The sequence below is a fragment of the Dasypus novemcinctus genome, assembly GCF_030445035.2.
Source record: "Dasypus novemcinctus isolate mDasNov1 chromosome Y unlocalized genomic scaffold, mDasNov1.1.hap2 SUPER_Y_unloc_2, whole genome shotgun sequence".
NCBI lineage: Eukaryota > Metazoa > Chordata > Mammalia > Cingulata > Dasypodidae > Dasypus > Dasypus novemcinctus.
In genome coordinates, this window is record NW_027261978.1 from 319,623 (window position 1) to 343,301 (window position 23,679).

The 23,679-nt window shown below is 40.7% G+C and overlaps 1 protein-coding gene across 1 annotated transcript; it reads right to left on the bottom strand.

Annotated features, from left to right (window-relative positions):
* Positions 1-5,432: 5,432 nt before the first annotated feature.
* Positions 5,433-8,597, bottom strand: LOC139438608 (testis-specific Y-encoded protein 2-like). Its single transcript, XM_071213682.1, has 6 exons — positions 7,961-8,597; positions 6,955-7,032; positions 6,718-6,826; positions 6,474-6,619; positions 6,283-6,365; positions 5,433-5,626 (listed from the first exon to the last, which is right to left on the bottom strand). The coding sequence occupies exons 1-6, from the start codon at positions 8,513-8,515 to the stop codon at positions 5,482-5,484; spliced, it is 1,116 nt and encodes a 371-aa protein (XP_071069783.1). The 5' UTR covers positions 8,516-8,597; the 3' UTR covers positions 5,433-5,481.
* Positions 8,598-23,679: the final 15,082 nt, after the last annotated feature.

Consider the following 23,679-nt stretch of genomic DNA (forward strand, 5'->3'; position numbering starts at 1 on the left):
GATAAGCAAAACATGGTACATACATATGATGGACTATTATTCATATGTAAGAAGGAATGAAATCCTGATTAATGGAACACAAACACAAAAAGATGAGTACTGTTTGATTACCCTCTATGAAGAAACAAATAAATAAATTCTTGGAGACGGAAAGTAGATTAGAAGGTAATATGGGCTGGGAAAAGAAAGAATGGAGAGTTATGTTAAATAAAGACAGCGTTTCTGTTAAGGCTTATGAAAAACTTTTACACTGAATGGTGGTGATTTAGCACATTATAAATGTAACTGATTCTACTATATGTGGTATTCAAAACAGATAAGTATGTTCCTGCAATATTTTTTTAAAGAATGGGCATTAAAACTAATAACAGTCTGAGACAAAGTTTTTCATGCCTCTTCACTCCTTTCTCCTTTTACCTTTGACAATTTAATTTAGCATTGTAAATTAAACACTTTTCTTTCATTTCTTTCCTTCTAGAGTGTTCCACTGCAGTATGTTTAAACTGTAATATTAAGTGTTCTTTGGTCAAGAAGTTCCTTAATAATATTACTCTTCATAAAAAAGATTTGATGCTACCTGATGCTTTAGGTAAGGCCCTATGCTCTCTTTCTTTGCCCTTTCTCTGTATACTCTTATTGACTTTCTCTTTCCTCTTTTATTTGCACAGGATGTTGCAGAGGATAAGGGTTATCTAAATACCTATCTTCTCACATTCTGACAGAGCCAAATATAAACTGCCATCACAAATTTTTGCTAAAAGATCATGAAGAAATTGAAGATAGTCATTTATTAAAGGAATAAGTCAAATAAACTTCAGGGAACAAGTCCAATGAATTGCCTTTATTTCTGCTTTGGGTATTACAAAACACTTAAGAACCTACAATGTAAACCATTATCCATGTGGTGCAGCAGTGCTCCAAAATGTATTCACCAAATGCAATGAATGTGCCACGATGATGTAAGAGGTTGTGGGGTGTGGGGACCTACTATATTTTTTGAATGTAATAATTAAAATAAAATAAGTGGAGAGAGAGAAAAAAAAAACCTACTTATGGTCCACTATAAGAGTGTCCCCTCAGGGGAATCTTGCTATTAGATACAGCCTTCACATTCTTTCTCTGAATAACAACAAAAGCAATTATTCATTCCTCTGTAAGCCACTCTCTTTTTTCACATCCTAAGAGAGCAGGGGAGAAATCAGTTATCTCAATGATTTCCAGGAAGTACTCTGCTATTAGTTTGAAATTCTGTCTTTATTAGCCATGCTCAAAATAAAGAGTGTTGAATAAAAAAATCCCATGAAAAGATATTGGTTAAAGGAGAGAAAAGAAATAGTTCCAGGAAAAAAAAAAAAGCAAAAATGGTCCACTGAAGACACAGAAACTGTCACAAAACAGTAATGGACAGACAGCCATAGCTTGACCTTAATGGTGTAGACAGAGACAGTTATGGAAATAATGGTGTACAAATCTAGACAGGCAACAATGAAAGACATCAGAGATAAAGCTATGCAAGGTATCAGGGAAGGAGATTAAAAACTCACACTTGTAAAGAGAGAAATACAAGTAAAACTGATCACAGGGACTTTAAAATGAGAATAACAAAATATCCTGTTATTGGGGGGGGGGGGGGGGGATTCAGAGAGATTTAGACCTAACACTCAAAACAGAACAGTGACCTGTGATTTTAGAGGACCATGGGGCTCAGATTTTACAAAAAGTATACGTGGGTACTTCCTTTGACAAAGATAGAAAATTTGGGGCTAATGAGAAGGTGCTGCATAGGAAGCTGAATTCCACCCAGGTCTAAGTTTTGTGATCCAGGAAGGAATCAATAAGCTCTCAACAGCCAGCAGCCCTCAAGGAAACAATCCGAACTGGAGAGATTCACTACCTGGATCCAGGCAGTATTTCCCTCACTTACCACCAGGGCAGATCAAGCCATGCATCAAATAGCTGGCTATTTGATGTTAAGCAGTCAGAGGATCCAGGCCCAACCTCTCCTTTTCTTAAATCCTTGGCCAGACCAAAAGAAGCTTTATACCCAGCTGAAGGATTACTGGGATCTAGTTTCCTTTGCCAATGCCCAGAAGTCCTAGGAACTGGCATGCAGGAGCTGCAAGGATTCCCTTCAAGTTTCACTCGTGGAGGTGGGAAGGTCTGCTTCAATCCAGTTATGGGGTGATTGTGTCATCAGCAGTCAGACCAGGACAAAACTTCATCTCTAAAGCCTTAGCTGCCTTTCCTCATGAAGGAGAAAAACTGCCATAGAGTTTCAAATCCACAAATGAAGTGATGGCTAATGCGTATTGGAAAGAAGGGGGGAGGATTCCTGAACACTATCCAATCTTCATCCTTGATAGAGCTGATGTGTTGCTCATTTTGTGACACTTTTGCGTCTGCCATTTTCTAAGTATAGTAGGGAGCCATGTAAAATGACAGCTTCCCCTGAGGATACATCAGAGAAAGGAAAGACTTGGAGAAGTCCAACCTAGCTAGCGAAGGGCAGTAAATAAGGGGGTTACAAGGGGCCTCACCCTCAATGGTCCTAGATGTATCTTCTAGCATAATATATGGTCGTGGCCTAAATCTTTTGTGGTGGGGGTTGGACAGCATGGCACTCTTGCCACAAAGCAAGAGAGTACTTTTATACTACGTTTATGTGCAGATAGGGAGGGCATATGTATGGGAACAATGATTTAAAAATGTAGTGCTCTGGACAGATAATCGAGGACTGGACACTGACGATATTTCTCAACAGGGCAGAAGTTACACTTTCAGAATGATTATACAAAATGAGCATTTTCAATGTTTGTCAGTGGGGCTGACGTCACATCTTTACAGTCATTACATATAGGGGCAACTGATACAAAAATAGTCAAGCAGTTCAAAGGTCAGATTATTCCTAGTTTCTGGGAGAGAAGTCTAAGCATACAGATTAAACCCATCAGTCATGAGCTCACAAAGGGTTATTTCTCAAGGTTTGCTATGGAACTATTAAGAAGTGAAAGGCTGCTGCGACTAGAAGGGGAAAGACCTTGAAGGTTTGTGGGAAAATGCAAAGCTATATGTGATAGAGTCATCCAATGCTGCTTTTGGACAAAAGATTCAAGGCTGTCAGAAGAGGGCTAAAAACAAAGTGATTACATTTAGGGTCATCATGGAAGGAGTGTACATGGGTAGTCTGACACTTGTTTACCACCAGCATGCACACTTAGATCTCATTACCTCTGACTATATCCATGTTGCACCAAAAATGAAATGCAAAGAAAGGAAAGGTATCACATGCACTTTTAATTATGAGAAATGTTTCCTTCTTGCAGTTCTGATTTTCCTGTACCCACCAGCTTCAGAAACCCAGGAAAATCTGAATCTTCCACATGCAAGTTTCCTTTTCCCAAAGCTCTTGTGAATACATTTCACATCAAGTTCCAAAACTCTAACTTTGAAGAGTGGTCCTCACAGGATGGCTGGTAGTCACTGCAAAGGGTTCTTGCACTCAAAATTCTTTGGTGAATGTTTTCTTCAATAATGAACTAAAATTTAAGATATCTTCTGTCCTATTTGGAAGGATGGAACTTTTTGGTAATGGATGGTGATGATGGTAGCACAACACTATGGATGCTATTAACACCCAAGTGTATATATGTATTTGAGTGCTACTAAAAGGAAAATGTTATGACTCCCAGAGATGAGCCTTGTTGGTACTGAGAGATTATGACCAAGCACCAACAACCAAATATGCATGTGGAAGTAGACTATGACCGAAATGAGGGAGCATTAAATATTTTTTATGACCAAAAGAGTTCAAAATGAGCAGAGAGTTCATCCCAGACATTATGTCATGGTGGAAAACTCAAGTGTCAGATGAATGGATAAAAAAACTGTAGTATAGGCAAATAATGAAATATTATTCAGTCATAAAAAGGAATAAAGTTCCTAAGCCATGACACGAATCTTTAGAACATTGTAATGAATGAAACAACACACAAAAAGATGAATACTGTTGATTACCCTTTAGGGAGAATCTAGAAAAATTTAGAGATGGAAAGTAGATTAGAAGGCTGGGAAAAAATGATGGAGAGTTATGTTTAAAAGGAAAATGTTTAATTTATGAAAAATTTTAGATAATGAATGCAGATCCTCTGGGGGAATTCACTAATTACCACACTATAAAAACTTCAAACAAAAGCCCTACAGACATCTCTACACTATAGGCAAAGCACAAAGCTCCATGAAATCCACATCTGTTCAGCTGGCCCTATACAGGAATTCCCTACATGTGATTCTTCTACCCTTTTTACTTCCATCTGTAGTTTTCACAACCATCAAACATATGTCTTAGAGATGTGAATCTTCAAACTGTTCATATGCCAATTGAGCCCTGAATCCCAGGAGAGTCGTGGCCAACAGTTACTCTCCAGTTCTTCAGATTTGTCCAGGACAACAACATGATGATGGTGGGCAAGTCCATCCCCCAACTGGGGAGAATCTATAGTTACAAGCAAAACAGTTAATCATGGACTTAGGTAGACTTATTGTTTTTGGTATCATGTGGTAACAATGAACTTTTAACATTGATAAAAAGAGAGTGACTACCAGAGTTTCAGAGGGAGAAGGAATGATAAGCAGGCAGAACACTCTTTTTAGGGCATTGGAATTGTCCTACATGTTATTGCAATGACAGACACATGGCATTAGACGTTTGTAAAAGCCTACAAAACTATACAGTGTGAAGTGCAAAAGACACACTATAGACCTTGATTAGTAGCAGTGCTTCCATTTAGTTCATCAAGACTAGCAAATGTTCATCACTAATGGGAAAATATGTATGAGGGTGGGTATAGGTCACACAGGAATCCCCTATACTTTTGTAAGGAATCCCCTTACTTCTCTGTAAGTTAAACTTTCTCTAAAGTTTATAATGATTTTTAAAATGGAAATATTAGATCATATGTTTGAAAACAGAATAAACTTTTAAATCCACAGAAGTACACTATACAGGCAGTAAACACCAAATTAAATCATGGAATATAGTTAATATTATGATTATTTAAATGTGCTCTCACCAATTGTAATAAGTGTTCCACATTGATGCAAGCTGTTATTAGGGTGGTATATGGGAATTCTGCATTTTATGCATGATTTCACTGTAAATCCAGAACTTTCCTAATAAATAAAAAGCAGCAACCTCTAGCAACTAGTCTCTACTTCTTGTCCTCCCCAGTGCCTCTACTAGTAGGAATAATTGTGTCCTCATTTAGAAATCCAAAGCATAATACATATGATCCACATCTGTAGGCCAAGCCCTTTTTCGCGGCCCCTTCTCTCCAGACTAGGAATTTCCTGGAGAATATTAAGAAGACCCAAACAAGGATTTCTATTTATTCCATCTACTTCAGCAATCATATAAATACACACAAAGACAGAAATACTTGTTTGTGTTTATTTCTAACTATTATCATTCCAGTGTGCCCTTCTTTAATTACCCAGTTCTTTATTTCTCTCCTGCCCAGGAGAAGCACCTTGCCACCATTTCATGTTTCTGAAGTAGCTTTTTATGCCTTGTGATATTTGACATAAACTTTGATGCTCTATCATTTCCATTTTAAAAGCTCCAAGAGCCCTGAAACGTGAACACATAAAAAAGTATTACACACACACACATATATATAAACATTAAAAGCTGTATTTTTTCTGGGCAATATTAAAATATTAAATTAATTCCTACAGGTCCTGTATTGGAGACTATTCCTTCATCACTTGTGATTTCTTAAACTTTCTCCCCCATGAGTTCATATAATCCCTGCATGCCTATATTATCTGTATTGCTGTGGGAGGGGTCAGGAGATAGACATGACAATTAAAAGACTGATTATATGAATAGAAAAGTGATGGAACACTTTAGTGAGTAATTCCATAGAGATGCGTAGTCATTTTTGGAGAAGGTGGTTATAAAGCCTTAGGGTGAGCCAAACCTTAATGTAGGAGTTTGACTGTGGAAATGAAACCCATGGAATGATGTTTCAGGGAAATGGAGCTAATGATTCAGCCTTCCATCCATTTGAGTGGTCTGGGCTGGTCATGCGCCTTTATTAGGCTTAAACTTCCCCATTCAGAACCTGTTTTGAAACAGTTCTCCAATGTTCCTGTCTCACAATGACTCCCTGCCTGACCTGGGGTGCATAAAGTCTTACTCTTAACCTCAGTTCCTCCACCACAGAAATGAATTTCCCAGCAAGTGACCACTGCATTTCAGTCCCCACTGCCCATTATCCTCACCCATCCTCTCCGTTCTCTGTGCTGGTCCCTTCCTCCCTTGGGTAGTACTGCAGGGGATTGGGCCACAGGTCCTCATTGATGATCTGATAGAGGAAACAGGTAGGGTTAGGCCAGGGTAAGAACCTCATTCCCCAAGCAGCTAGGGGCAGGCCAACAAAGGCCACTTCTGATGATTCCCAGAGTTGCCCCACCTTAGCAATTCTGTTATACACTGCAAAGTTGTGGTCGGAGAACCAGTTGAAGAAGTTAAGGTTATCATTGTGATGCCTGCGACGGGAGGCCTGGCGTCCATAATCCCGGAACCACTGGACTGGAGTGGAATGAGAGGCCCTATATCCTGTAGAAAGAGGAAAATGTCATCCAGGGACTGGATCCTTTCGGTTTAAGGCCCACCCCTACCATCTGCCATGATCCACCTGGAAAGCCATCTCTTACCAGTGATGTTAATGTCATACTCCTTAATGATTACTTCATTCTGGAAATACGGGTTTCTCCTAAAGAAAAATGTGATCTTGCAGTGGTTCTTGGCTTGGGTGTTCTCCACCTGCCATGACGACATGGAGTAGACATGTACAATCTCTTCCTAGAAGACCCCTGCCTGTTTCCATGGATGAATTATTTCCCCTTGCTGGCCCCCACCCAGCTCTAGCACCTCAGTCTTCCCTGCCTCACCTCCAGATTGGTCATGTAGTTAAGCATGTCTTCATCTTGGTCAGTGATCATGGCTGATATCTGGGGATGGTTCAGAATCTGCATTGAGTCAAGGAGCCTTCAAAGCTAGGAATGAAAGGGTTAAAAGCAGGCAAAGCATATCTGGCATGCAACCAACATAAGGCAGGACATCTACCAGATAATCTGCCATTGTAGAGCTCTCTCTCAATCGCCATCCTTCATGAGAGGTTGCTTAGGCTCTATGGTCCTCTCGGTTTTCTGTGGCTGTCTGTACTCACATATGGACTGTTTGTTTCTAAGGAGCTCTTGATCCCTCTCTCTCCTATGTGCCCTCCTGTCTCTTCTGCCCTGATCCTTCTTGGGTCTGGATGTGTGTTCTCTGGGCTCTCAGTGAGGACATGGGGATGTTCACATAAGGCTATGACCTGAAAAATGTCCTCTGGTTTAACATGAGCTACATGGCTATGTTTGGAGCTCTGCTGGCATCACACAGTACAAGGAGATGACATATATATTTGGAGGAACAGTGCATGCAGTGAAGATAGTGCCAAGCAAGGGACAGCAGCTGTAGTGCAAAGGAAATCACTATTTGGAAAATGTGGTGTTTGGCAAGGAAATAGTGGCAGTGACAACACAGCACGTACATGACAGGATGGGAGTTTGCACAACATCCGGTCGGTTATTTTCCACGAAAAAGTGTGCTACACGTACCTGCTGTGTGTGAAAGTTTCTTTATGCTGTTTTTAATGCTGCATACAGATCTCCACACATACGTAAACACCCACGAAGTTTCCCCACATTACGCATAAGCCCAAAGGTTTCAGGCACCTTTTGCCTAGGATTTGCGTGAGTGTGGTTCAAGAAAGGCCGTTGTCTCATCCCTGGGCCCGTTGGTTCCCAACTGTACCCACCCCAGCTGTGAGTAACCCCTCGCCAACTGGCAGTGCCCTCTCTAACCACCATTTCCCTAGGTGAGGCCACCACGTGTGAGCAATAGGAAGGATACGGCTTTGACCCAGAAACCAGGAATACCCTGGATGACGGCTTTTCTGTTGTCCATGTGTTTTTTGCGCCTCTGCCACAGGGTACGCTTCAGCCGAAAGAAGGCCCTGCTGGCTTCGGCATTCACTGGCTCCAGATCTAACTGAAGGGCTAACAGCTGCTCCAAGGAGGGTCGGGTACTGGTGGGTCCACGTTCTGGCCGTGCCTGCCTGTTTTGCTTCCGCCTCTCCGCTAGTTTCTCCTCTCGCTCCTCCTCTACTACTATAACCGCCACCTCCAGTATATTCTCCACTACCACATCCTTCCCCACCTCTGCCTCGTCTTTCTTTCCCCGGATCTCGGTTGCCTGGAAGGCTACCTCCCCACATACCGGGGCCTCCCCCGACTCCTTCCCTCCAGCTGGGGCCTGTGCCTCCGGCCCTGCCCTGCAGCTCTGTGGGGACCGCTCGCCGGCAGGCCCCAGCGACTCTCCTACCAGAGGGCCGCTTGCCAGGCCAACGAGGTGTTCTGAGCGTGCCTGGGGAGCCGGGCCTTCGCCAGGACCCGCTTCACTCGCCATGTGGCCCGGGCCGGTGCAGGGAAAGACCCCGCACACGCTCTCCCCAGGCCACGCCCGCGGGTACAGCAGCGCCCCCTAGCTACGCGGGTGGGCCCCGGCAGCCTGTGGCGTTGGAGACGTCCTGGGCGCATGCGCAGCGTTTGGTGACGGCACGACGGCCAGTGACGGGGAAAGCCGCGCTTTCCACGCCCCACGCCGCTCCCTCCCCCCCACCCCTCCGGCGGCGCAGAGCCCTGGCCCCTCCCGCTCCTGCCCTTCCCCGCTCCTGCCCCGCCCTCACACTGGGCTGGAGCAAAGCCTGCGCCTGCAACCCGCAGCCCAGCCTTCGAGGGAGCGAGTCTGCAGGGCGCTGCTCACCTCCAGCAGGCTGGTGGGGAACGTGCGTGGCGCTCAGTGAAGGTCAGGTCAGGGCCCGCGCGGGGACCCCGGCTGGTTCTGGGGCGGAATTTCCTAAGCCATGGAGGCAGACCCCGCCATACAGGATCTGGCTGCCCGCAGCGATTATCCCGCCCACAAAACCTAAGCGGAGCCGGGAAAACTGCGCCCTGGCAGCCGAGCACCGGTGCCCGGAAAGGCGCCCTGTTCTGCCCCTAAGTTTCATTTTGGGGGCGCTAGGCCGCCTACCTGAAACACCTTCGCTCCTACGCAGGGAGGATGGCAAGAGGGGAAAAAAAGCCTTTTCCCAACCTAGAGGAAGGTGGGTCTTAATCTCGATCCCATCCGATTATGAACGTGCATGATAGAGGGTCTCCTTCATCACGGTGTGTGGACTTACAGGTCCGTGACTTCCTGGAAGTCGTTCTTCTGGAGCGTCTGTTCTGCTTTTCCATACTTACCGTCTTTCCTTATTATTTTTCCTTTTGCAGTACATATCTTGTAAGGCTTGCTAATAAAATACTTTCTTTCTCCCAAGAGAGTATTTCCCTCCTTTCCCGTGGTCGGGAAGTAAACGTGTTTCCTTCCATGTGATGAAGCAGAAGCCGTGCTAAAATTCAAATTTGATGTTACTGCTGTCAAGATTTCTTAATCTTGCAAATATTTAAAGATATTAATAGATTGTATGTGGGGAAGTGGTTGTAAATATAAAATTTTTAGGTCTTCTGAATACTGTGACAGTCAATTTAAGACTTATGCACCAACGTTTTTCAAGATCAAAATGATTATTTAAAAATTAAGAAAATTTCACAAAAATTCAATTATTAGTTAACAGAAATCTGATGTCACTTTTGTGTTAAGAAATTCAAACATTTGAATGCTCTGAAATATGAAAACACAATAGAAAGGGTTTACATTAATTAATTCAGGAAATAAGGAGAAAGCAGTCAATGTGAGAAAGTATTTATTAAGGGAATAGCTAGTGAGATCCTGTTCAGTATTGTATCACTTGTATTTGTGATGTTTTGTGTTGTGTATATCATAATGTCAACAGTTTAGCTCTACCAGCTATATCCATTGTGTTGCAGTAATCATTATTGAAGAAAGTGGTAATGGCGGCTGGCTGTTTAAGCAGCTTTCTTCTTGGCCTCTTCCAGCCAAGGCATGAGGGCCAGATTTATGGAGGATTTGCACCAATAGGAACCACAAGTGTGGGCTCACAGTGTACAGCCTTGAGACTGGTGAGGCTTATCTGTCTCCACTTGCCTTCAGATTTTCATCCAGGCAGACAGCGTAAAGGCCACCAGAAGGAAACTTTGGGAAGAGCTTTAGGGCTTAGGCTCAATACTCTCTAGAAGCAATTTGTGTAATATACTTTATCCACACTATAAAACATCTTTCAATTTTTCTTTTTTTCTTTGTAATGTACACATCTTTATTAATGTAAAACACTATCACGTTTGAGCTAGTTAACTAGTGGGCAAAGAAAGTGAAAAATGTGAGTACTTCAATAAAATCTGTGTTGTATCCTAACCTAAACTCTGCCCACTTCCCTAGTAACAGCTAACGGCACAAGACCACAAGTCCGCCCACGAGTTTCTGCCAACCCCCAGCCGCCCCATAACCATCACTCCTCCTGCTCTACCCCCGCCCCCCTCATTCTCTATATAAACCCCTGCACCTCCGTAATAAATTAGACTTGCTCTGCACTCCAGACTGTCTCCGTGGTCTCTCCTTACCACGCATCCTCCCACGCCTTAGAAGCCCCGCTCTGGCCCACTCCTCGCCTGGGTCTTAGAGCATCATCGTCGGCCGTGCCAGCCCCTCGGTCTACCCCCGCTGACCCCCGACCCCTCAGGGAGCAAGCAGCCCGTCAAATCTGCAAGGAATAATCGATTCTATTTTGCATCTAAGGAGGAAAAACAAGTCATTTTCATTTCCTTACCTTCCTCTTACTCTCTTTATAAAAATCATAGGAATAAATAAAAATGATAAACTCAAAAACAATTTATTCAAATCCCAGAAGTTGGCACTTGAAGTGTTTGTCAGATCTATCTTTGGAACAATTTTGAATATTGGGTCTCCACATCTGAAAATCCTCAGAAAAGTATACTCAGGAACATTAAACACAATCCTCAGGATTTCAGTAATCCTCTCTAGAATTTAAGATTCATGCTTTTTCTCAAATTATGTTCATTCAATAAAAAAAAAAAAAATTATGTTCATTACTTTTTTGTTGTTTGGCTTTTTGTTTTCCCTTTCTCTCTTACTTTAAAAAAAAACTTTCTTTCTCTTTACACATCAATTCTTTACGGTTTTTTTTAGTTGGTGACCCCTTTTTTTAGCTTATGAAAAGTAAATCATCAAGGAAATTGGTCTTTACATAGTTAATGTATGTCTCTGTGCCTGTGGGTTGTGATCATAGGGAAGTTATAGTTTGCTGCCTCATCTCCCCCCTCCTAGTTTTCTTCAAGTCTCTGCGTTAGTGAATGGAGAAATGTAAAAGGAAAAAGCTAAGTAACCATTTATAGCATGTAACCAAATGCAGGTTTTGGGACACTTTCCAGCTCTTTTTGATAGTAAAACCTTTGGCTGCTCACTGGCATGTCCTTTCTGTATATAGAAAATTGGTGGGGAATAAGGCGTAAACATGGCAAGTTGTTCATGGCAAGTGCCTGTTTATTTGTGTACTATGGAAAATAAATAGTACTGGGTGATGGCAATTGTTAGGAAAGGGCTGAGAGAACTTTAGGAGTTTTTCAGAACACTGTATACATGTTCTGAATAATGTTTATGACGGTGGTATATTTATCAGGTAAAAACGACTGACAACATATTTTAGAAGATTTCATTTCTCCTCAGTATTTTTAGCAATGCTATAAAGGAAGTTCCACCACCAAAGTAAATACTAGGATAGTAAATTATTTTTGACTCATGGGTACAATACACAAAATATTAAAGGAAACAAAATGGTACAATTTAAACTATCCAGTGATAATGGCTATTGCAGTGTTCAGGATAGAGACATTGTGGCATTCTCAGGTTGCTAGGAGAATGTCTTTCTCTTGCTAGAGGGAACTTCCTTTTTAGGAGGAGAAAACTCTAAAGAAAGATTTTCTCTGTTACTGTTAGGAGGGAAAGGCTGTAAAGAAATAACATACCTTCTCTGATAAGCTCATGTTGCCAGGAAAGTAAGGACCTATCTTCCTCAGTACTAGAGGGACACAAAGAAGACACCTAATTATCTCCTTCTATTTGCCCATGCCTTTGTGTATTCCACATTCTCAAATGTGGGAGGGATATCTAATTTGCTTCTAACCTATACAATATGGCAAGTATAATAGATGTCACTGGAGTTATAACATGTCAACTCTTAGTGCCTTCTTTTTCTTCCAGAGAAAGAGGAACTTTCTTTGTTGACTTGAACAACTTACTGAGTACCGTTGAGGCCTTCGGACACTAGCCAGCAAGAACCCAGGCCTTCAGTTTATTGTGTGAAAGAAAATTTATTCTGCCATCAACTGGGATGATATTGGAAATCATTCCTTTTCCAGAAGATTTCAAATGAGAACAGAGCTGCCCTGCAGGTTGGGTACAGTTCAATGGGAGCTTGTACTGGGGACCAAGCTAAGTTCTGCCCAAAATACTAACTACTCTAGCTATGAGATAGTAAACAGGTGTTGTTATAAGCCACTCTATGTGTATAAATTGTTTATGTGGCAACAGAAAATGAATACATCCTCTCCTTCCTTTACTTGTGGAAAAAGCCTGTTAATTCCCTACTGGCGTCTACTGGATAAATTCCCATGTTATCCAGTTGATAAGAAGGTAAATTCTGTTATCTTCTGAGATTTCTTGTTTTGTACATATTAATTTGTTTTATTCTGTTAATTTGATCAATCACTTCTGTATCCCGACTTATGTTCTTTAGTGTCTGTTCTATCAGTAAAGGACACAGAATATTACTGTCATCTGCCCATTTCTTCTTTACATCTGATTGCTTTTCCATTATAGGATGGGAAGCAATGTTATGGCTTGGATTGTTGTGTCTTCCTAGTGGATTGACTTTAGTATAAATAAAAGAATCCCATATTATGCCAATGTTTCTTTATATAAAGTCTGTTTTGCTTGATGATAGGGGAGCTATCTTAATAAATCTTGTTACACTTTATTTCCCAATTTTATTTTGCTCACTTATCTAAATGCTTACATTTAAATTATCTTTTTTGTGTTGGCACCATATAATGTTGTCATCATGTAATGTAAGTATGAAGACCTTAAGTCTCATGTTGAGTTCCACATACCACATATATATGAGAAATTAGAAAATTAGTTTTCTCTGTCTCATTGTTTCATATTTTCCTGTATCAATGCCCCATCACTTGATGACCTTTTTTTCTCTGTGATCATATTTTTATAATAACTTTTATTCAATTTCCCCTTCTATAGATTTTGGTTAATAAGAGAAGGTAAATTTCCTTGCAAAAAGTTATGGTGACATGAATTATTTTTAAAACAATGGTATCTTAAAGCTAGACACAATCTGAGGTTAAGTAATCCTCTACTCTCCCTGTTGACCTTCAAAAATCAACACTTAAAAGTACATGAGCAATGGTTCTCTTTCTGTCCTTCTATAATCTTCCCTTACACTAATACAAAACTGGAATATCCTCATTTATTTTGTCTGAGGCTTTAAATACACTACTCTCTCCCTGAAGAGTTCATACACATTGTACTCCTTTTGATAATCTAGATGAGGTTGACATACCCTTCATAGTTCTTTCTCTGCATGCCCTACTTAGATTATTTTTCACTTTCACACTGCTATATAAAGTAATTTAGGTGTTCAAAGATATCAGAATAAGTAACAGCAGGGCACATTCTTCCTTGAGAAATGGCAAAAATATAGGCAGAAAATCCCTGAGGTGGTGGTGTTCAAACTCTGGAGGTTAGGAAACCTGGTACAGCATCTAGGAAGAAGCAGGACGGGTATCAGGACAAGTATGAGTCAACTGCTTTCCAGCCTGGTGCCCATCCCCAACACTTGAGACAAGCAGCCTCAGGTACAGACTGGTGATGGCTAGCTGCCATGGGCTGAAACGGGCAGAGAAACCTTCCTCCCTGGAAACAGGTTGGGGCAGGGACAAGGGCCAAGCCAGGCTTCTGATCAGATGTTTTGAACCCTGGGTCTCAGCTGAATTGCAATTCCACATGGCCATGTCAAAGCTCCTTGTTGCCATTTTTTGGAACACCAATCCTAATAAGATTGGATACTGTAGAGTAAGAAAAAATAACAGCAAAACACTCCCTTTGCTAAGGCAGTGGTGAACAGCTGGACAAAAAGCACGAACTACTAGGCAAGTAAAAAGGAAGAAAAAGTCCCTTTAGAAGATCATGGGTCCCTGGCATAGTTTTGATCAGTTAAACCCAGGCAATTTTAAAGATTTGGAATTAGTTGAATTAAGTGTCAAAGAAGAACCTTAACACACATACAAAACAAAATCCTAAGAAAGAGAAATTGACCATCAGAGTAAATTCAAGACAATTGAATCGGTGCCTAGATATCGGCAAAATATTATAAGCCATACCAAGAAATGGGAATATATTTCCTAGCCAAAGAAACAGATCAAAAATAAAGGAAATCATTAAAGATGTCCAAACAAATTGCCAAAACCAATTCAAGGAGGTGAAAGTGATAAAGGATATTAAGAAGACTGGGTGAGCATAAAGAAAAATTTGAAAACATGCAAAGAAAAATAAAATAACAAGCTAGGATAATGAAAATGAAAGGTACAATACATGAAATTAAAAATACAATCTGGTCATACCTCAGCAGATTTGAATTACAAGCACACTCCAGTCATACCTCAACAGATCTGAACTGACCAAACTGTCAGGATTGGTGAAATAGGAGATAAGATTCTGAAAATACAGAGAAGAGATAGAGGAAGACATGGAAAAAGTTTGGCAAGAGTCTCACAGACTTGAGTGATAATATGAAGTGCATGATAAGAATCTCAAAGGGAAGACAAGAAGGGAAAAGAGGTGGAAGGAGCATCTGAGTAAATAATGGCTGAAAAATTCCCAGCTCTTATGAGGGACATGGACGTATATGTTCAGGAAGTGCATCATACGCCAAACAGAATAAATACTAGCAGAACTATGCCAAGACATATACTAATCAGATTGTCAAATGCCATATATAGATAATTCCTAAAGCAGCAAGAGAAAAATGATCAATCACATACAAGGGATTCTTGATATAATTAAGTGCTGAGCTCTCATCAGAAACCATGGTCATGAGGAGGCAGTGGTATGACATTCTAAAGTAACAGAAAGAGAAAAAAAAACTGTCAGCCAAAATGTCTTAATCCAGCAAAATTGTTCTTCAAAAATGAGAAAGATTAAAATATTCATAGAAAAACGGAATCTGAGATAATTGATCAACAAGAGACTTTCCCTACAGGTAATACTAAAGGGAGTTCTGCGGAATGTACAGAAAAACAAGAGGGAAAGTTTCAAGGCGAGTGGAGAAATCACAATTATCAGTAAGGATAACTAAAAAGATAGAAAGAGAGACAAGAATGACTTATGATATATAAATGCCTAAGAATAAAAATGGCTGAAGGAAGTACTGCCTGTAAACTGGGAACACTGAATGTGAATGCATGAACTCTCCCATGAAGGGACACATTAGCAAATAGAAGGGAAAAAAAGAGCTATCTATATTCTGTCTACATGAGATTCACTTTAGACTGAAAAACACAAAAAAGAACTGGGGTAACTATGCTTAATATCAGGCAAAATAGACTTTAAATGGCAAACTTGATTTTTTTTTTAATGAAGGACACTACATATTAATAAAAGAGACACTCTACCAAGAAGAAAGAACAAATACAAATATTTATGCACCTAATTAGGGTGCTGCAAAATACGTAAGTCAAAACCTGGCAAAATAGGGAGAAGAAATAGAAATACCTACAGTAATAGTGGGAAATGTCAGTATACAACTCTGAGCAATAGGCAGAACCTTTAGCCAGATCAAAAAGGAAACAGAGAAACTGAATACTACGATAGAAGAACTAGGCATAACAGACATATACAGAAACATATATCAGCATATATATCCTCTTTGGAAGGGATCATGGATATTCTCCAGGATAGACCACATAGGAGGACACAGAACAAGTCACAGTGAATTTAAGATACTGAAATTATGCAAAGCACTTTCTCTGAACACTGCAGAATGAAGCTGGAGATCAATATTTGGAGAAGAATTGGAAAATTCACAAACACATGGAGGTTAACACACTCTTAATCTTTGGGTCAAAGAAGATATTGTAACAGAAATTAGTAAATATCTAGAGACAAATGAAAGTGAGAACACAAGATATAAAACTTATGAGATAGAACAAAGAATGCAAAGAGGTTAATTTATAACCCTGTGTCTACATTAAAAAAGAAGAGCTACAATCAAAGACCTAACTGCCCACTGGAAAGACTAGAAATGAAACCAAAGGATGCAGAAAAAAAGGAAAAGCAAAGGTTAGAGCAGAGATGAATTAAGTGTGTTTATCAATTGCAATGGATGTAGCACACTAATGAAGGATGTTTTTTTTTTGTTGTTGTTGTTTTTTCATGAGACATTCATTGCATTTGGTGAATACATCTCTGAGCATTGCTGCACCCCATGGTCAATGGTTCACTTCATAGACCACACTCTCCCACATTCCATCCAGTGGGCCATGGGAGGACCTACAATGTCCAATAATTGTCCCTGCAGCACCACCCAGGACAACTCCAAGTCCCAAAAACGCCTCCACATCTCATCTCTTCCTCCCATTCCCCACACCCAGCAGCCACCATGGCCACTTTCTCCACAACAATACCACATTTTCTTCGACTACTAATCACAATTGTTCATGAATAGAATATCAGTAAGTCCACTCTAATCCATATTCTATTCCTCCATCCTGTGGACCTTGGATTGGTTGTGTCTATTCCACATCTATGTCAAGAGGGGGCTTAGATTCCACATGGATGCTGGATGCAATCCTCCTGCTTTCAGTTGTAGGCACTCTTGGCTCCATGGTGCAGTGGTTGACCTTCTTCAACTCCATGTTAGCTGAGTGGGGTAAGTCCAATAAGTCTGAGTGTAGGAGCTAAAGTCTGTTGAGGATCAGGGCCTGGCTATCATATGGTCAGTCCAGAGATTCAGATCCCCTGGGTATATATTAAGCCCCAGCACCAACTACAATTCTGGTAAAGTAACAGGAAAGCCTTGAGAAAAGAGATCACATCTGAGTCCAGCTCCATCACACAGAAACACAAACTCCAAAGAAGGGCCAACTGATATGGCACTGAACTCCATCTGCCATGCCATAAAATCTGTGGGTCTCTGTATCCCTCAGAAGAACCAATACCTGGGGTTGTATCTACTTTATCTGTCTCTGGGACTCTGCTCAGGTGTGTATAAGGGCAACCCCTCTGATAACCTCCTGGCTCTTTTTTAGAGACTCATAACCATATCAACTCATTTGTCCTTTCCATTTCCCCCTTGATTTAGGTCAAAAAGCATTTTTAACTCCTGTTATTACATGTAGACAGAGACATTCTGCTGGTCCAAGTTGAACCTTCTATTCAAGGTCATTTTCTAGTTACATCATCAGCTGGTACTTGGTAGTAATCCCTCGGCATGAGGGAGGTCCATCCCTGGGAGTCATGTCCCACACTGGGGGGAATGAAACAAATTTACATGCTGAGTTTGCCTTCAAGACTAGCCACATTTGAGCAACACAGAAGCACTCAGGTATAACTCTTAGGCACACTTCTGCTCTAGGCCTTGTTCTTATTTCAGGTGCACAGGCTCACAAGCATAGTCATTTGTATCAGGGGCTCATTGTTGGACCTTCATTCTTTTCTGGTCTTTGCTGTTGCAGTTGGGGGATTGTTGCTGTTCCTTTAGGGACTGTGATAGAGCTCCCCTGGCTAGGAGCTCAGCACTCCCTCAGTTGTTGTTTTTAATTGTTTCCACTATGAAAATATCCAAACATTTTTATGTACCCTGGATACATGCCCTGGAGAACTGCCTGTTAACCATGTGTCCCCTGTCAATAACATTCCACACCAGTATTCCTCTGCTGCCATTGTTGAACCTCTCTGTGATCCAAAACTTCCTGAAAAGTGAAGCCCAATATATTGCCAGGTTCCCTTAATAGTAAAATGGAATATAGCGATGAGTTTAAAGGTTAGATATAGAATACATATTAATTTGGAAAAATTCTACATCCTATCTCGTTCTTTTCTTTGTTTCTAATTATTAAGTTTATCTTCACAAGAGTTTTAGATCACAGTAATTCATATATACAATATACAGTACTCCCACATATCCAACATAAAGCCTTTTCTCTTCCACAGCAATAATCTTTTAACATATTCATACCATTTTTACTGAAACTGGTGTACAGATATTGAGACAATAGCTTTCAAACAAGGTAACATTTGTGTTTACATTGTGGTTTATATTTTAGACTATACAATTTTCTAAATTTTTAGCTATCTTGTTTTACATTATGATTTACAATTTAGGCTATCAGCCCCTATATATTTTTGGTGTAATTTTACATGTCTTATATCCATCCTTGCATACTCTTTTGAAACACTTCTATTGCCCACACAGTTACATTGGTTCCATCTATTCAATACCTCTTTCCCCCTCCCCTTAGGGCCCACAGTGACAGTCAATCTTCATTTCTTGAAGAGCCATGTTCAGATATACTGGCAACAGTGTTGAGGGCTTGACATGCTCAACTGCCCTAATGCCCTGGAAGCCACCATTTCTTTTGAGAGATATAGTTCCCTCTATTTGATGGCATCAGTCCTCCCCAGGATGTGGATATACCTTCACTCTCATTATAAGGGTCTCTACCCAATGATATAACCCACTCTGTCAAAATGAGCATTCACAAATTCCCTATGAATAGAGCTGCTGATGAGACCTGCAGCCTTGCCATGCTGTGCACTGCCAGATGAGCAAACTCTCAGGTGTACACACGTTAGGGCACACCCTAAAGATGGCACACCAGCAGAGAGTGGAAGCTGTCAAGTGCCACCCCCCTGCCCTTTCCTGTTAGCATATTGTCCAATTAAAAAATTACACATAAGCCACACTGCGCTATTGCCAGTAGCTGACACCTCGCTGTGCTTTTATAAAAGCTGCTGGTCTTCCTCAATAAAGTAGATTCATGTCCTGAACCAGTCTCCGGAGTGTGTTTATCTCTGTTGTCCTCACCCCAGCAGGTTTCAAGTTCAACAAGTGGTGCCCAAACAGGGACCTGCTGCATCGACGCTGTGTTTCCAGCTCGGGTGAGTGACCCTCGTCATGGGTAATCTGCCTTCCTCTGCATGGGCCCCCCAAGCGAGGGCACTCCATTCTCTCCTGGAGAGCAGATGCATGAAAGTGTCTGGTACAGGAGGAGAAAAACTGTTGTGTTTAAATGGAAAGGCTGTTATAGAGACTCTTTCACAGAGCATATCATTTTCACAGAATTCCTCTTTTGGATATTGTCAACATCCTGGGAACTCTACCTCCTGTAAGTTCCACTGGCTTGCCCTTCCAGTGTGGCTCCCTGGGCAGGGTTCTGGAGGAAGCACAGGAACCCACGTTCACATTCTGGAAGCATATGTCTTGTCCAATATGTCTTTTGGTGGCCTGAAGGACTCTCCATCCCAGAAATTGTCCCGGCTGCTTGACCCTGTGGGCTTCTTAGCGTGCCGGCCCAGGCAGGCCCGGGCACAGCCCCGGATGTTGTTAATGTGGGAAAATGTGGGAGGTGTGGGGAGCAGAGCATATGGGAATCTCCTATTTTTTTATGTAACATTTATGCAAACTAAGAAACTTTAAAATAAAAATAGAGGTAATATGGTGGCATTTTTTTTGGACTTTGGAATTGTCCTGAATGACAATGCAGTGATGAATATAGGTTATTATATATCTTGTGATAACCTACAAAAATGTTCAGGAGAGAGATTAAACTATAATGTAAGCTATCATCCACATTTAGTGGCAATCTCCAATAGGTGTTCATCAATTGTAACAAATGTACTACACTAATGAAGCATGTTGTTAATGTGGGAAAGTATGGGAGGGGTAGGGAATCTCTTACCTTTTAATGCAACCTTTATGTAATCTAAGCATCTATAAAAAATAAAAGTAAAATACTAAAAACACATTAAAGGAACATAAGAGCAGACTGGAAATGACAGAAGAAAGAATAAGTGATACTAAAGATAAACAGCAAAAATTAAAGAGGAAAAAGAACAGAGAGAGAGAAGAATGGAAAAAAATTAAGCAATTGCTCAGAGAGTTGAATGACATCATGAAACAGTACAACATGTGTTTCTTACCATTTCCAGAAGTAGAAAACAAGGGAAAGGGGGCAGGAAAAGTATTAGAGGAAATAAAAGCACAAAATTTCCCATTTTCATAAAAAAAATGAACTTACATGTCAGAGGAGTGCACTGTACCCCAATAAGAATAAATCCAAATAGTCTTCATCCAAGAGACATACTACTCAATGTCTGATGTCAAAGGAAAAATTCTGAGAGCAGCAAGGAAGAAGCAAACCATCACGTATAAGGGATGCCCAGTAAGATTTAATGTGGATTTCTCATCAGAAACTATGGAGGCAAGAAAAGTGATATGACACAATTGGAACACTGAAACAGAAAAACTGCCAGTGAGAATTCTTTATCCAGAAAAAAATTGTCCTTCATATATTAAAATAAGTATAAAATATTCATGAACAGAAACTAAGAGAGTTTGTAAAAAAAAAAAAATCCGCCTTGCAGGAAGTATTAAAGGAAGGTTTAGGACTTGGAAGAAAAAGACAGGAGAAATACAGCTGAAGGAGAGTATAGAAGAAAAAATAGCATAATAAAAGAGTAAAAGCATAATAAAAGAGTAAAAACACAGACAAAAATATGACATGACAGAAAACTAATGAATAAAATGGTGGAAGTAAATAAGGCATTTACAGTCATATCACTGAATGTGAATGGATTCAACTTACCAATCAAAAGATACAGGCTGACAGAATGGATAAAAATATATATATAAGCCATCCATATGCTGCTTAAAGAGACTCACCTAAGCCTAGGGATACAAACTGGATGAAAGTAAAAGGTTGAAAAAAGATACTCCATTGCAAATAGTAACCAAAAAAAGGGCAGATATAGCTATACTAATATCAGATCAAACAGATTTTAAATGGAAAAAGTAATGAGATACAGAAGGTCATTATATATTAATAAAATGGACAGTTGACCAGGAAGATGGACCACTCATCAATATCTATACACCTAACTGGGGTGCCTCAAAATACATGAGACAAAGTCTGGCAAAACTAAAGGTAGGAATACAAATCTCTATAATAATCAGCGAAGACTTCAACACACCATTCACATCATTAGACAGAACAATAAGGACATTAACAAAGAAACAGAACTTGAACAATATGATAAATGAATTAAGACCTAACAGACCTATGGAGAAAGCTACATCAAAATTCACTGGGTTATACATCTTTCTCAAGTGCCCAGGGATCTTTATCCAGGATAGATCACATGTTAGGGCACAATGCAGGTCTCAATAAATATAAAGAGACTGAAATTACACAAAGCACTTTATTATTTCAAAATGGAATGAAACTGGAAATCAAGAATAGACAGGAAAAAGGTAAATTTGCAAATGTGTTGAGGTTAAACAGCACACTCCTAAATATCAGTGATTTAAAGAAAAAATTGCAAGGGAAATCAGTGTATATATTGAGACAACTGAAAATGAGAATACAACTTATCAAATCTTATGTAATATAGCAAAGACAATCTTGAGAAGGAAATTTATAGGCCCCAAATGACTATCTTAAAAAAGCAGAAAGAGCTAAACTCAAAGATTTAACTGAACAACTATAGAGAAATTAGAAAAAGAACAGCAAACCAATCCCAAAGCAAATGGAAGGAAAGAAATAATAAAGAATAATGCAGAAATAAATGAAATTGAGAACAACAACAACAACAAAATACAAGAAACAACAGTAGAGAAATTCAACCAAACCAAAAGCTGATTCTCTGAGAAGATGAATAAAAATGGTAAACCCTTAGCTAGAATATAAAAGAGAGAGAAGATGCAAATCAATACAATCAGAAATGAAAGTGGAGAAGTTACAATTGACTCCACATAAACAAAAATGATGATGGGGGCGGGGCAAGATGGTGGTTGAGTGAGTGCACCTGATAATTTCTCCTGCAAAGAAGGAGCTGGGCAGCATTGGAAACTCTTCGGGACCAGGCCGTTTTGGGATTTTGCAGGGCAGGAGGTGTCTGGACATCAATTTGGTGGGAAGGTAACAGAGAAAATTTGTGTATAAGATAAAATTGAGGTTCTATTACACGGAGGTGGGGGCTGTGTGTGGGACGCTCCCTCCTGGGGTGGGCAGAGCCACGGCACCAGCACCGCTGCGGTGATTCCTGGAGGCACTGTGGTACTGGGGAATTCATAAGCCCTGAGTGGGTTATTGGGGGGCTAATAGGGCAGGAGGCCTTCACAGACTGATTTGGGGAGACAGACAGGAGTTTTATTGCGAGGTGGGGAATTTTTGATTGCGGACAAAAATAATAGCGCTTCTGGCTAGAGCCCCACCTGTAAGGCCAGCTGCCAATCTGCAGTGGCCTTAAATTGGTCACAATAAATAGACATCACCAGGAGGCTGTTTCAGGGACTGGCAGGGTGGGAGTCATCTGGAAGCCGATTAGGGGAATATTTTGTGAACCATTGGAATTTCAGTTTTGGACTCTGATATCAGCATTTCTGGCTGGAGCCCAACCCCCTGGGCCTGGCTACTGATCTGCAGAGTCATTAAATTGGCTGCAGGGTAGAGGCACCCCCAGGTGCCCATTTTGGGGGCTTACAGGGTGGGAGGTGTCCTGAAGTGGAATTGGTGATACAGCCACAGAAGAGACCCAAGTGAGAGGGTGAATTGTGGGATTCTGACACATAGGTCAGAGTTTGCGGATGTGACCTCCTCCATAGGGCTGGCACCCAGCTGTGGGGATCCCTGAAGGCTGTGTTGCACTGCAGTGCTCCCAGACTCCCTGTTAATCAGATTTGAGGGTGCCAGGTCTGAGTCCCCTAACCCTGGTGGCCCACACCCCAGAGACTCACACCTCTTGAGTCTGCAATATCACAGACTTTTCATCCCTGAATCCATCATGCCCTGAGGTCCATCTGAGGTCCTTGAATATCCTAGCCCTCAAAGTTTGTGTTTTTTCTTTTTTGTTTTGTTTTTTTTAATTTTTATTTTATTGTTTTGTTGTCTGATTGCTAACATTGTATTACCTCCTAGTCTTTTCCCCCATTGTATCTCACAAAGTCTTTTTTTTTTTTCAGTTATTTAGGGTTTTTTTGTTGTTGTTGCTGTTGTGATTGTTCTATATCTTTTCTTCTTTTTCTTACTTGTTCCCATCCCTTTACCCATCTCCTTATTCTTTCTTTCTTTCTTCCCTTTTTTTTTTACTCTTGTTGATCATTCTCTTCTTATTTTATTTTATCTTAATTATAAAATAGGTGATGCAGGGAACACTTCACATTTGCTGGGTTTCCTTATCCTCCATTGCCTCATTTCTGTGTGAATTGATTTAGGCTACCTACACTATCCCCTTTCCCCCACATTTTGATATCATACATCAACTACTGTCTCTTGTATATTCTACCTCCCTTTCTTTGACCCCCA

Bases quoted from the DNA above. Each gene is read 5' to 3' on its own strand.
- LOC139438608 (XM_071213682.1), bottom strand. From the start codon at position 8,515: ATGGCGAGTGAAGCGGGTCCTGGCGAAGGCCCGGCTCCCCAGGCACGC. The intron at 6,620-6,717 runs GTAAGAGATGGC...CTCTTTCTACAG, and splicing joins GTATGACATTAACATCACTG to GATATAGGGCCTCTCATTCC. The intron at 6,366-6,473 runs GTGGGGCAACTC...TTCCTCTATCAG, and splicing joins TGTATAACAGAATTGCTAAG to ATCATCAATGAGGACCTGTG.